General features: G+C 40.7%; 1 protein-coding gene and 1 non-coding gene across 2 annotated transcripts; one reads left to right on the top strand and one right to left on the bottom strand.

The window, feature by feature from the left end:
- Nucleotides 1-7134: 7134 nt before the first annotated feature.
- LOC106974367 (peroxisomal succinyl-coenzyme A thioesterase) lies at nucleotides 7135-12617 on the bottom strand. The gene is made up of 3 exons (XM_015071575.3): nucleotides 11893-12617; nucleotides 10723-10925; nucleotides 7135-7987 (listed from the first exon to the last, which is right to left on the bottom strand). The coding sequence occupies exons 1-3, from the start codon at nucleotides 12344-12346 to the stop codon at nucleotides 7382-7384; spliced, it is 1263 nt and encodes a 420-aa protein (XP_014927061.2). The 5' UTR covers nucleotides 12347-12617; the 3' UTR covers nucleotides 7135-7381.
- Nucleotides 8040-8110, top strand: LOC113601678 (small nucleolar RNA SNORD56). Its single transcript, XR_003422963.1, has one exon. It is a non-coding gene; the product is annotated as a small nucleolar RNA SNORD56 (small nucleolar RNA).
- Nucleotides 12618-14795: the final 2178 nt, after the last annotated feature.

The raw sequence follows: 14795 nt of genomic DNA, 5'->3' as shown, positions 1-14795 counted from the left end.
CTAATGTGGTTCTAAATACTGGTGGGCAACGAAGATGTGCAAGGAACACAGAGGGTCCTAACCTAAGGCAGGCAATTCTTCTGGAGTTTTCTTTCTTTTTAAATCTGTATTGATTTTTTTAAAAGTTAAATGTTGAGTACATCAGAAGAATAATAATTGAAAAATATGTGAGACTTTAAGGAAAAATAATGACCATTATCTAGTAGTCATAAAACATTGTCTTTACTTCTGAAGCCCCTGTGTGCTGCACCCTGATCCCAATCAAAGGTAATCACCATCTTCAATTTTGTGTCTATTAACCTTTTAGCTTTCTTTATAATTTTATCATGTTTATATCTTTGAACAATATTTTTTACTTTGACCAATTTTTGAATCTTACATAATACATTTATTTTTTTTTCTTGATCAAAGTTAAGTTTTTATTTAGCTGAATGCAAATCTTTTTTTTTAATGTTTACTTGTTTATTTTGAGAGTGAGAGAATACATGCTCAGGAACTGAGGAGGGGCAGAGAAGGAGGAAGAGAGAGAATCACCACGCAGGCTCCAACCTGTCAGCACAGAGCCAAACATGGGGCGTGATGTTTAGGAATTTGAGGTTATGATATGAACCGATATCAAGAGTTGGATGCTTAATGGACTGAGCCACCAAGGCACCTCTAAATGCAAATCTTATGAGTATATTCTACTTAAAAGAATAACATCTCTGTGTAGTATGATTTGTAGATCATACCATACAATGTATACTTATTTAAATGTATACTTATTTAAAGTATACAATTCAGTGGTTTTAGTATATTCACAAGGTTGTGCAACCAGCACCACTACTAATTCAAGAACAATTTCATCACCCCAAAAATAAACCCTGTACCCCTTAGCATCACTCTCCATTTCCGCCCAGGTGTCTCCACTCCCAGCCCTAAGCAACCACTTACCTACTATCTGTCTCTATTGATTTGGTTATTCTGGATATTTTTTACAAATGGACTCATACAATAGTGGTCTTTTGTGACCGGCTTCATTCACTTCACATAATGTTTTCAAGGTTTATATTGTAGTATGTATCGGTACTTTATTGCAAGACAATATTCTGTTTTGTGGATATGCTGTACTAAATTTTAATTTTCTGTTGAATGATTTACACTTGGGTTGTATCTGCTTCTTGGCTGTTGTGCATATTGCCAATATTTCTTGGCTATTGTGAATATTTCTGCTGTGAGTACTCATGTGCAAGTTTTTATGCATATGTATATTTTTGCTTTTCTTGGATATAATCTAGGTCTGGAATTGCTGGTCATTGCAATTCTGTATTTAACCCTTTGGAAAAGCCAGACTTTCCAAGTAGCTGCACCATGTACAATCCCAACAGCAGTGTATGAGGGTTCCTCTTCTCCACATCCTCACTAACACTTGTTTTTATCTTTTTTTAAAAAGTAGGTTCTACTCCAACATGGGGCTAGAACTCCCGACCCCACCATCAAGAGTCACATGTTCTACCTACTTAGCCAGCCTGGCGTCGCTCTGTCTATTTTATTATAGCAATTCTAGTGGGTAAGAAGTGGTATCTCATTGTGACTTTAATTTGTATTTTCCTGATGCCTAATGGTACTGAGCATCGTTTCATGTGCTTATTGGCAGTTTGTATATTTTCTTTGGGGAAATGACTATTCATATCATTGACTATTTAAATTCCCTCAGCCTGAAGTTCCACTCACTCTTTCATCTTCAATCAAGTCTCTGCTCAAAGACTACCTATTCGAATATGCCTTCTCTCACCAGTCTTAAATAGATACCTTTTTTTTTTTAATTTTTTTTTCAACGTTTATTTATTTTTGGGACAGAGAGAGACAGAGCATGAACGGGGGAGGGGCACAGAGAGACAGAGCATGAACGGGGGAGGGGCAGAGAGAGAGGAAGACACAGAATCAGAAACAGGCTCCAGGCCCTGAGCCATCAGCCCAGAGCCAGACGCGGGGCTCGAACTCACAGACCGCGAGATGGTGACCTGGCTGAAGTCGGACGCTTAACCGACTGCGCCACCCAGGCGCCCCTAAATAGATATCTCAAATGGCATCACCTCCCTCAGGCTCTCATCTTATATTTTTTATTCTTCACACCATTCATCATTTTATTTTCTTACCTCCAAACTAGAGTAAATGCTTTTGACAGCAAAGACTTCGTTATCTTTGTTCATCTTTGCCAGGAGCTTAGAACATTCCCTGCCACACTGTAGGCTTTCCATAAATATTTGTGGAGTGAAGTGGGATGACTGAAGGCAACAACAGGAGAGAAAAAAAAGCTTTTCTGTTACTTTTGGAGTTCCTTTGAACAAAGGTTGAATAAACACAGGTTTATTTCACCTTGACAAAGTAAATGCCATATTAGTAAGACCTAATATAAATCCATTTGAATATACATAGGAGATATGGAGTTTAAACAGATTGGTTAATATGTTTTCACTCTTATGTGGATCCTGAGAAACTTAACAGAAACCCATGGGGGAGGGGAAGGAAAAAAAATGAGGTTAGAGTGGGAGAGAGCCAAAGCATAAGAGACTCTTAAAAGCTGAGAACAAACTGAGGGTTGATGGGGGGGTGGGAGGGAGGGAAGGATAGGTAATGGGCATTGAACAGGGCATCATTTGGGATGAGCACTGGGTGTTGTATGGAAACTAATTTGACAATAAATTTCATATATTAAAAATAAACAAACAAACAAACATTAAAAAAATAAAAATAAACAGATTGGTTAAACTGACTTTAATTTTCATGGAGATTTTATTTCATTCTTCCTTGTTGAAAAAATTCTTAGAACAACTTTTAACTATCATAATTCTGTTACCTTATATGTTTACTTTATACCCTATACATGTGCCTACTGTCACTTGAGGTTAAGGTGTCCATCTCTTATTTTCTGGAAGGAAGTCAATACTATATATGATCTTATAGCATTTTTTAGAGCACAAGATTGAACACACTAGGAAAATGAACCTGATATCTTGCCCTTTACTGAAATGTATAGTCCAATTACATTTAATGTAATTACTGATCTATTTGAGCTTAAATTATTATTTATTTTCTTTCCTGCTTATTCTATAGTTTTTATCTTCTTTTAGATTTTTAAAAATTATTCCATTTGCCTCCTATATTAGCTTATGGTAATAACTTTCCTGATTTATTAACATTGAATAAAAATTAATATTTGTATCACCTTGTGAAAAATGCAATAACCTCTACTTATTTCCTTCCTACATATGCTATTTAATTCTTTGTGTATTTGAAACCCATAGTATATTATTTGTAAATATTTCTTTAGATTTATCTATATATTTACACTTTTCATTATATTCCATTTCTTCCTTCACCTGCTTGCTTTCCCCTAGAATCATTTTCCTTGTGCTTGAAGAATACTCTTTAGTTTTTCCATTATTGCAGGTAGGCTATATTATCTAAATTCATATTTTTCTAAAAATGATTTTATTTTGATTTCATTAAATTGTTTTCAATAAACTTTATGAACAATACATGCTTCCATACTGCAGTATCTATGTTGCTCGTTATAGGCTTCTAGGTTGTCAGGTATTTTCTGTCATCACATTGAGGATATTATTCCAGTGGTTTCCCTTTCCATTATTGCTGTTTTTAAGTCAGGTGTTAGATCTATTGTTTTTCCTTTGAAGGTTATCTTTTTTCTGTGGCTACTGGTAAGGTGTTTTTTCCCATATTTTTCTTTTTTTATACACATATTTTTAGATTTAGATTCAAATTAGTTAACATATAGTGTAGTATTGGTTTCAGGAGTAGAATTTTGTGATTCAGCACTTACATATAACACCCAGCGCTCATCCCATCAAGTGCCCTCCTTAATGCCTATCAACACATTTAGCCTATCCCCCCCCCCCCCCCCCACACACACACACCTTGCTGGTAAGGTTTTTTGTTTTTTGTTTTTTAATGTTTATTTATTTTGAGAGAGAGAGAGAGAGAGTGCCCTTGCACACACAAGTGGGGGAGGGGCAGAGAGAGAAAGGGAGACAGAATCACAAGCAGGCTCTACACTGTCTGCACAGAGCCCAATGTGGGGCTCAGTCTCACAAACCATGAGATCATGACCTGAGCCCATACCAAAATACAGACTCTTAACCCACTGAACCACCCAGGCGCCCTGCTGGTTAAGTTTCTAATCTTTATCTTTCTTTTCAGTTTTCCTACATAACAAACAATTCTGTGGGAAGACTGCATTTTCCAAAGATCACTGCAACACGAACTCCCATCTCAGATGCTCTTCTAGGAAACTTGCTGTTTTCCTTATCAGGAGATGAGGGTCTATAGCCACTTCTCCTTGCACTTGAGGTCTTTGTGTCCACCTCAAACAACAGAGTACAGTTGAAATGATACTATGTGACTTCCAAAGCTAGATCTTAAAAAATGCCATGTATTTCTGCCATCCTCTCTTGGGAAATTCATTCTTGAACCTGCGGTATTACGCTGTGAGAAAACTCAAGCAGCCTGTGGACATACCTATATATACAGGAATCACAACTGCTTTTAGGACTAGGTGGCAGGTGGAAGCTGGAAGGACTTCAAGAAGCCTAAAGGGCTGCATGGAGACTATTATTGAGTCTCTATTTATAGAGACTCTATATATAGAGTCTCTATATATATACTCTATATAAATAGAGATATTAATAAATATCTCTATTTATTGCTAAAGGAAAGCAATAAAAACTTACTGGAAGCTGAAGGCAAGAATGACACAGTAAGGTGAAAAATGGAAAATATACCTAAATGAATTCAATAATCTGGCTAAGGTGATTTCCCAGCAGAATACCCACAGTGCCACCCGGCTTCTTCTTGCTGCCTGTGATAAAATGCAAGAGGACAAATTAAAGAATGCTCTGTTAAATATGAAGGAAGCAGGACTTGCCAAGTTTGACAATAATACTGTTTCTCCTTCCCAGCCTTCCCATGTGTTAATTAGTCTTTAAGTAAGACAGGACCTCAGATCAAAGTCAAACCTGGAATAGGTCTGTGGAAGATCATTTGTAAAGACCTCAGAGAGATTCAAGGTAGCGCTTCATGGAACATTTCAGACTGACAAAAGGCCCTCTGAAGATTTTAAGGTGTCCCTAGCAGATCCTATCAAATAACAGAGCTTCTACAAATCTTAAGAGTATTATCCTGCAGCATCCTCACAGGAAGCCCCAGGTAGGGAAGTTCTTATCTCAAATAGACTTCTAGCGGTATGTTTTATCTAATAAGGTGAATCTCACTAAGGTTTTTAGGAAACCCACATAGTTCTTAAGAGAATTGTTCTGGTAGAAGTACAAATTTGAACTAAAACAGAAAAAAATGCCCAAAAAAGGGGGAGGGCGGCACCTGGGTGGCTCAGTGAGTTAAACGTCTGACTTTGGCTCAGGTCATGATCTCATGGTCTATGGGTTCAAGCCCTACATCGGGCTCTGTGCTGACAGCTCAGAGCCTGGAGCCTGCTTTGGATTCTGTGTCTCCCTCTCACTCTGCCCCTCCCCTGCTCATGCTCTATCTGACTCTCTCTCAAAAATAAATAAAAATTAAGAAAAAAAAGAACTTTGGACTCCTAATATTTTTCATCTAGGAAGCAGATTGAGGAGGCTTTGTAGTTACTAATTCAAGTTTTCTTATGGAAAATAAAGGTAACTCATGGGGCAGATTTTCAAAAAATGGTTACAATGTTTCCCATCCCACATTCTTCTAGAATCTTGCCACTCCCCTTTTTCAGAGGTGAACTCTATGTTCTCCTTGAACTTGGGTGGGTCTTTGTGACTGCCTTGACCAAGAGAGTAGGGCAAGAGTGATGCCATGTAGCTTCCAAGACTACATCAAAAGAATGGCATGCAATTTTGCCTTGCTCTCTTGGATCCAAGCCCAAGTAGCCAGGGAGAAGGTCCACGAACTGTGAGATAATGACCTGAGCCAAAGTCGGACGCTCAACCGACTGAGCCACCCAGGCGCCCCCATAAGAGACTCTTAAATACTGAGAACAAACTGAGGGTTGATGAGGGGTGGGGGAGAGGGGAAAGTGGGTGATGGGCACTGAGGAGGCACTTGTTGGGGTGACCACTGGGTGTTGTATGGAAACCAACTTGACAATAAATTATATTTAATATAAATAAATAAAAAATAAATAAATAAGGGCATGAGAGTGAGACCCCCCCCCCCCATGATGGAATTAGTGCCCTTCTAAAAAGAGGAAGAGAAACCAGACCTCACTTTCTCTGCCACATGAAAACACAAGGAGAAGTCAGCCATCTGTAAGCCAGATAAAAGCCCTTATCAGGAACTAAATCTGCTGGAACATTGATCTTGGACTTCCCAGCCTCCAGAATGAGATAAGTATCTTCCAGCCTATGGTATTTTGTTACAACAGCCCACGCTAAGACATAGTGCTTCTTGAATTGTGGCTTGATGTCCTTATCAGTTTTGGAAAATTCTCAACCCTTATTTCTTCAAATACATTTATGCAATGCTTTGTAGCCCTGATGTCAGGAAAATGAGGAATGATGCCTCTAAGAATGTCACACTATGATTTTCCAAACTATTCTTTTTTTTAATGTTTATTTATTTTTGAGGGGGGGAGGGGCAGAGAGAGAGAGAGGGACACAGAATCGGAAGCTGATTCCAGGCTCTGAGCTGTCAGCACAGAGCCTGATGCGGAGCTTGAATCTGTGAACTGTGAGATGACCTGAGCCGAAGTCGGATGCTTAACCGACTGAGCCACCCAGGCACCCCTCCAAACTCTATTCTTAAAGCCAGGAAGCAGGAAAATAAGTCACAGTCATTCATCCTTGGAACAGAGCTTAGACTTAACTATTCTTGGGACAGATGCTCCCCTTCTTACCTCAACTCCTCCTCCCAAAGAATTCATCTCTGATATCTGTGAGGAAAAGGTCAGTCTGGCTATCCTCATATCAACACCTCTCTATACAGTTTTGGCCAATGAAAATTCTACACTGCTACCAGTATTTGAACCAGTAGCAAACATTGGATGGCAATTCTCCCAGAGATAAAAAAAAAAGTAACCTAGTATTTATTCAACTTTAAATTTCATCCATAGCTCAAAGTGGTAAATAAAAACCATCTAGAAGAAAACATAAATTTTAACAGGGAATGCTTTTTATTTGTGTGTGTGTGTTGTATACATCTAACTGAATCTTCTGTAATATGCATGTATTACATTAGTAAAATTAATGAAAAAATAATTTATTCAAATTGTTACCTAAAACACATCATTAATACCCATGACATGAATTTAATGTTATCCAGGGGACAACCAATTCACATATGATTATTAAACACCAGAATCTGACCTTGAATTTCTCATGTAGACAACAGACCCAACACATTACAATTTGGGAGAAGCTATATTCTGGGGACCTCCAAGATGTTTGCAGAAAAAGGTTAGAATTTGTTTCCAAGCATCTTCCTGGGCCTTAAAATGAGCCCTGGGCTCCCCACCCCAGAGCACAGGTTTGTTCAGTAATTTATGCACAGAAGCTGGGCACAGGGGGAAGTAAGGAGGCTCAATGTAATGCCCAGTCCCAGGATAAGAGACGATCTTAAGTTTTTCCTTTCCATGGGCCTGTAACCGTTCAGAGGCTATTTGGGCATATAACTCACTCCTCCAGTTATGGTCATCCTGACCCACGATGAAGAGGATGGGCCCTTGGGCCTTCTCAATTGGAATCATGCTGGGGTTCTCATAGCCTCCTACAGTATCATTCCGTGTATCCACAATGTCCAGGAGGCCTGAGAAAGTGACCTTGATTCTCCTCAGATCATAGCCCAATGAAGGGATGCAAGTCTGCTTGTAGTATATAGGTTTGTTTCCACTTAACCCAGATCCATTGATGGAAACTGTGGCTGAGATGTTCTTTAAAAATGAGGCCATGGAGAGACAAATATCAGCCCCTAAAGAAATGCCCAGAAGCCCAATGCCTGGGCCCTTTACCTGGAAGAAAAGAAGAAAGAAGCATCAAGAATGTATCTAATAGAAAAATGTTCTACAATGATGGCAGCATTTTTCGTCAATAGCAGCTCACCTAGTGAGTGTTCATACTTTCAGTCTTAGTGAAGCTGAGGGTAGAGGAAAAATAAGAAGTAGCTGTCCTATTAGAGGTTGACAAAAAAAAAAAAGGAAAGAAAGAAAAGAAAGAAAGAAAGAAAGAAGAAAGAAAGAGAAAGAAAGAAAGGAAGGAAGGAAGGAAGGAAGGAAGGAAGGAAGGAAGGAAGGAAGGAAGGAAGAAAATGGGCATCTGGCTGGGTCAGTGGGTAGAGCACACGACTCTTGATCTTAGGGTCCTGTGTTCAAGCCCCACACTGGGCATAGAGATTAGTTTCAAAAAGTAAATAAATAAAGGTATTACCTATTAAAAGAAAATGGAATGTAACGAGAGATGCTGCTACCTTTAATTTGTGAATTGGCCACAAGAGTATCAACTTCAGCTCAACTTCAACCTCAACCTCTTTCCCATATTAAACATATCTGGCTGAACACATGGCAAACAATTATTATTTTTTTTTCATGGCAATCAAAGATTAACCTCACTGGCAAGTCTGGGAATCATTTACAAATGTTCCAGAGAATCATCCACTAGAGAATGCCCAATCATGGAGCCTGTGAAATTCAGGTCCACATTCAGGTAGGCACAATCAAGTCTCAATGGGCCAAGGTATCTAACTGTGTGGAATCAAGTTCTGTTCTATTAAGTGAAAGATTCATCAAACACCATCTAAATACACTACCAAATAATTAACTCTATAGAAACAAAGTAAGACTTCAGAATCAAATTAAGTAGTTCTTAGCTTCTGAAATGCGTGAGCAAGTTCTGGTCAAAATTTGGGAACACACATAGTAAGTTAAAGATTAAAAAATCAAAATAAAAAGATTCCAGTGAAGGAAACAAACAACAAAACTAAAAGGTAACCTAAGGGATGGGAGAAGATATTTGCAAATTACATATCTTATAAAGGGTAGTATCTAAAATATAGAAAGAATGTATAAAACCCAACATGCAAAAAACCAAATAATCAAATTAATAGATGGGCAGGGGCACCTAGCCAGTTCAGTCAGTAGAGCATATGACTCTTAATCTCAGGGTCCTGAGTTCAAGACCCACAGTGGGCATGGAGCCTACTTAAAAACAGTGAAGGAAGGAAGGAAGGAAGGAAGGAAGGAAGGAAGGAAGGAAGGAAGGAAGGAAGGAGAAAGAAAGAAAGAAAGAAAGAAAGAAAGAAAGAAAGAAAGAAGGAAGGAAAGAAAAATGGGCAGAAGACATGAATAGGCATTTTTTCAGAGAAGACATACACGCCAAAAAAAAAAAAAAAAAAAAAAGAGGAAGACATACAAGCCAACACAGATATGAAAACATGCTCAACATCACTCATCATCAGGGAAATGCAAATCAAAACTATAATGAGATATCACCTCACACCTGTTAGAGTGGCTAAAATCAGTAACACAAGAAACAAGTGTTGGCATGGATGTGGAGAAAAAGGAACACACATATACGGGAATGCAAACTCGTGTACCTACTGTGGAAAACAGTATGGAGGTTCCTCAAAAAGTTAAAAATAGAACTATCCTACAATCCAGTATTTGCACTACTGGGTATTTACCCAAAAAATGCAAAAACATGAATTCAAAGGGATACATGCACCCCTATGTTTACTGCAGCATTGTTTACAATAGCCAAATTAGGAATCAGCCCAAGTACGCATGATAGATGAATGGATAAAAATGTGGTGTGTGTGTGTGTGTGTGTGTGCGTGCGTGCGCGCGCGCATGTGTATGCATGTAGATAGATAGACATAATTGAGCCATAAAAAAGAATGAAATCTTGCCATTTGTAACCCCATGGATAGAACTAGAAAGTATAATGCTAAGTGAAATAAGTCAGTCAGAGAATGACAAATACCATAGAATTTCACTCATAGGTGGAATTTAAAAATCAAAATGAGCAAAGGGAAAAAGAGAGGGAGGGAAATCAACAGACTCTTAACTACAGAGAACAAACTGATGGTTACCAGAGGGGAAGGTGGGTGGAGTTAAATAGGCGCTGGGGATTAAGGCTGCAGTTGTGATGGGCCTTGAATCACTATACTGCACACCTGAAAATAATATAACACTGTATGTTAACTATACTGGAATTAAAATTACAAAACTTAATTAAAGGGGCTCCTGGATGGCTCAGCCAGTTGAGCATCCAACTCTTGATCTTGGCTCAGGTCACGATCTCATGATTTGTGAGTTGGAGCCACACGTTGGGCTCTGTGCTAACAACAGGGAGCCTGCTTGGGATTCTCTTTCTCCCCCTCTCTCTGTCCCTCCCCTGCTTGCTCTCTTTCTCAAAATAAATAAATAAACATTAAAAGAAACTTAATTGAAAAAAGCATGCAAAACTAACAAATTAGAAACCCCATTTGCATAACAAGAGGAATTTTAATGTCCCTGAATAATTCCTTTAAATAAAATCTCACATGGATTTTATGATTAATTCCGCATTACTAAGCCATCTGACAGAGAAAGTGTAAATAGGCACCTAAAGCCAAGGAAGTCTCCAAAAGAAATCTCTGTGAAGGAAGACTAGAGCAGCATCAGGGCACCTGGTACAGGTGAGTGCAAAGTGACACCATCTCTGGATGTATTTCTGGAAAGAATGATACAATAAAGGACATTAGGAGAACCTGGGAGTGTTGAAGCATGTAGCACACGGCTTCTTCAAAGTAGGTCAGGTCTATGCTATCCAATTCCTTGGGAAGATCTTCAAAATTATAATAAGCTAGCGCCAACGTGGCAAAGCCATGACCAGCCAGGAGGCTGGCTCTGTATTCCAACAGGCCCCCTCCAATTCCAAAGATGTCAATGATCCCTGGGAAAGGTCCAGGTCCTAGAGAATAGAATAATATAAAGGAAAGGCATTATACATTTAATGAATTTGTTTTCCTTTTAGAGATCTTTCTAAATTACTTAGTGGGTTCCTATGAATCAAAGGCAAAAATCTGCTCCCCAAGTTACTACTGCAAAGGAACACAAGTACCTTGGAAAGAGGAAAATCTACAAAGTACCTTCTCAGTGATGAGTTTATCCTCCATACGATTCTATAAATTATCTACAAGATTCTAAGAATTTTTGGTTGTCAGGAGAGTAACAAAGTCTGTCATTAATGACTGCAGCATGGAAGGAGGAATTTCATGTTTCAGACAGTGTTGATACACAGTGTCCTGTTAGGGGATTGGACATAAAATTAAGAATCTTGAAATAAAGCTTTATGTTGGGTTGCATCGACCCTTGGCTTTCGTGTGTGTGTGTGTGTGTGTGTGTGTGTGTGTGTGTACTGATATTTCAGATGTCTATCTAGAGAGAGGAAAGAAAAATAAATACCCAGAGATGACTTCAGGTGAGAAAAGCAGGGGAGTCTTAAGTGTGACCTGTGGCACCGAGGGGCATGAAGAAGTGGGGAAAACGCCTAATGCACCCAGGACACTAGAGAAGGATGACATGGCAATCCTTCCTTGATCGTTATCATTTTCCCTAAGACCAGTCGGGTTGATGAGATCTACAGAGTAGTTCTTAATTGCAAGGTGGACAACATGCCTACCCATTTTTTTTTTTTTTTTTTTTTTTTTTACCTTCGGAACAATACCCACCTCATTGAGATATTACGGAGATTAAAAGAGATAATGCCAGCAAAACGCGTAACACAGAGCCCAACATCTCAAAATACACACCCCAGTTTGTGCACTGGTTTAGCAATCATCAGCTTCTCTGTCCTTAGGGACGACCTAAATTCTCCCTAAAGCAGTACCGGAAACCACGGCCACCAGGGCACCCTGTCCCGCGTGCCTAGCACTCACCAGGCGGCAGGAAGAGCGTGCCGCGCACCCGGCCCGCGCGCACCGGCACCCGCCGCATCCCCGGCCGCTGGAAGTCGCGCTCCAGCACCGCCCGGCCCAGGAGCCGCCCGGCGTCGGGCTCGTGGCCCTCGAGCACCTCCAGCTCCACCGCGAAGGGCGTCTGCACGTCCCGCTTCACAAACCGCCAAAAAGGCTTCTCGGGCTCCAAGGCCCAGAGCAGCCCCATGGGCTCGAGCCCCGTGAAGCTGCCGCCCAGCGCGGGCGCGCGCGCCAGGTCCAGGAGGCCGCCGGCGTCCGCTTGATACCGCGCGCGGGCCCGGAAGAGCGCGCCCTTCTCGTCGCGCAGGGACGCGCGCAGCGTGACGGGCTGTCCCGGGGAGAGGCCGCGCACGGTGATGCGCACGGGCTCGTCCCACGCGCAGCGGCCCGCGGGCTCCAGGATCACAGTCGCCATCCCTGCCCCCGTCCGCGTGTAGCGCTCGGCTGCAGTCGCGTCTAGGCCGTGGAGAGCGCGCTGGAGGCCCGAAGGGATCAGGCGTCCCCGGCACCCGACGGTAGGTGGTGGAGCCGCGTCAGGAGGCGTCAGGGCGCTGCAGACCCGTGGACCGCACGCCCGGGACTCGTCTCAAGGAAAAGCAGCAGGTCGTTCTCCGGGGCCTGGGCGGTGCGCGCGCAGGGCGTCCTGAAATCTGGGTGTAGCGTCGAACCCGCCTTCAGAACGCTTGTCTCCCTCTGGCCATTGTCACTTGAAGTGAAAATTGTTGGGTAATTGATTCGTGGTGAAACCATAGCCTAATGAGCTTAGGCAGAATTCCAAAAATTCCAGCCCCTTCAGGGAAAAGGGCTGCTTGGTTTTTTTGGTTTTTTTTGGGGGGGGGGGTGGGTTTTTTTGGTTTTTAATGTTCAGTACATTATAACGTACACACAAAAAGCGCTCAGACCGACCCTAAGAGTCGGAAATTCTCACAACCGGAACGTTCCCGTGTAACCAAGCACACGAATCCAGAAACATCACCAGCACTCCAGCAGCTACCCTCATTCCTGCTCTAAGCACCTCCCCTGCCCCCACAGGTACTCTATCCTACTCCAACAAAATGGGTTATTTTATGGAAATGAATCCTTCCATGCGTCGTCTTTAGTGCTTTCCGCTTTGGCCCAACATGATGTTTTTGAGATTCATGTGTATCGTTAGGCGTGGTTGCAGATGGTCTAGTATCACTGCTTAATGCTATTCCATTTTGTGATAGGAAAGGATTTGTCAATTTTACTATCAATGGGCATTTGATAGTTCTCAGATTGGGACTGTAGTGCTATGAACATTCAAGAACCTATTGTTTGATGGACATATATGTGCTTTTCAGTGAAGTATATACCTAGGAGTGGAATTGCTGTATGGTAGGGAATGCATGGGTTTCAAACTTAGTAGATGCTAAAAGCCAACTTTTTGAATGTGACCCTTGAAGTAGCATAAGGTTCAAAGATGCCCAGCGTTTTATTTATACATATAACAGCTATGCTTTATCAATGCCCAAATGCTTTACATACAAAATTCAGCATGTTCACAAAACACTGGGATTATGTTTCACATATTGCAAAGGAAGAACTTGAGGCTTGGAGAATATGAAGCCACAAAGTTTACTAATAAGTGACAGAGCTTTGACCAATTCCAAATGTGGAGCTCAAAGGTGAGAAGCAGCATGGTGGTGAGGTATAATCAGAGTTCTACCTCTGGCTTCATTAACTAGTTCTGTAGCCTTAGGCAAGTTTTTTTATTTTTCTAGGTCTCAGAGTTCTTGTGTGTAACATGGTAAAAGTCTCTCACAGAGGATGAAACATGATACTGTATGTGAAAGTCTTAGAATGTGTGAAGCAAAATGTAATGTTTGATTTCATAATTGCCAGAGACTGAGCCCATGTGTGTTTCATTTCTCCTGGTCTGCAGGTCATTGCCAAAGGTTTGTATATTGCTTTTTAAACTGCTCTGTACAAGAAAAATCATGGTTCTTTTTTAGAGAAAAAGAATACATTAGAAAAAAATTTAATTATTTATCTTTGCGAGAAAGAGTGAGCAGGGGAGAAGGAGAGAGAGAGAGAGAGAGAGCGAGAGAGAGAGAAGGAATCCCAAGTAGGCTCCACTACAGAGCCCCATGCGGGGCTCAAACTCAGGAACCGCCAGGTCATGACCACAAGATCATGACCTGAGCCAAAATCAAGAGATGGACGCTTAACCAAATGAACCATCCAGGCGTCCCCCAAAATACATATTTTTTGAAACAGATGTAAGCAATACTGAAAAGTTTAAAATGTGAAGTGATAGAATCTCTTCTTCCAGTTCCCCCTTTCCCCGAAAGATGGGTGCATACATCTTAATTTTTTTCTGAATGTTTGCAGTGTGTAAGCATATGGAAGTGTGAACATACTGAATCTATGTTCTGCAACTTGCAGACCTATGTTTTTATTTTTCTGTATATATAGGAATAGAATTGATAGGCCGTATAGTAACTCTATCCTTTTGAGGAGCTGCCAGACTGTTTGCCAAAGTATCTGCACCATTTTACAGTCCCATAGCGGTGCATGAGACTTCCAGTTTCTCCACATCCTTGCCAACACTCATTATTATCTGTCTTTTTCATTATAAACACCCTAATGGGTAATAGTTTCTTTGTACTTTTCATTTGCATTTCCTTGATGGCTAACGATGTCAAGCATCTTGCCATGTACTTATTGACCGTTATATATCTTTGGAGAAATGTCTCTTCAGATCCTTGTCCTTTTTTTTTTTTTAAGTTGGGCTGTCTTTTTATTATTGAGTTGAAAGGGTTTTATATATTCTACATACATGTCCCTTATCAAATATGTGATTGACAAATATTTTTCCCATTCTGTGAGTTGTTCTTTTATTT

The sequence above is a fragment of the Acinonyx jubatus genome, chromosome B3, assembly GCF_027475565.1.
Source record: "Acinonyx jubatus isolate Ajub_Pintada_27869175 chromosome B3, VMU_Ajub_asm_v1.0, whole genome shotgun sequence".
In the NCBI taxonomy this organism is placed as follows: domain Eukaryota; kingdom Metazoa; phylum Chordata; class Mammalia; order Carnivora; family Felidae; genus Acinonyx; species Acinonyx jubatus.
This window is presented reverse-complemented; position numbering and strand designations above follow the sequence as displayed.

Excerpts from the sequence above, each read along its gene's own strand:
- LOC106974367 (XM_015071575.3), bottom strand. The coding sequence starts at position 12,346 with ATGGCGACTGTGATCCTGGAGCCCGCGGGCCGCTGCGCGTGGGACGAG. Across the intron at positions 10,926-11,892 it reads CACGCTCTTCCTGCCGCCTG|GACCTGGACCTTTCCCAGGG; the intron begins GTGAGTGCTAGG and ends TCTATTCTCTAG. Across the intron at positions 7,988-10,722 it reads ACATGCTTCAACACTCCCAG|GTAAAGGGCCCAGGCATTGG; the intron begins GTTCTCCTAATG and ends CTTTTCTTCCAG.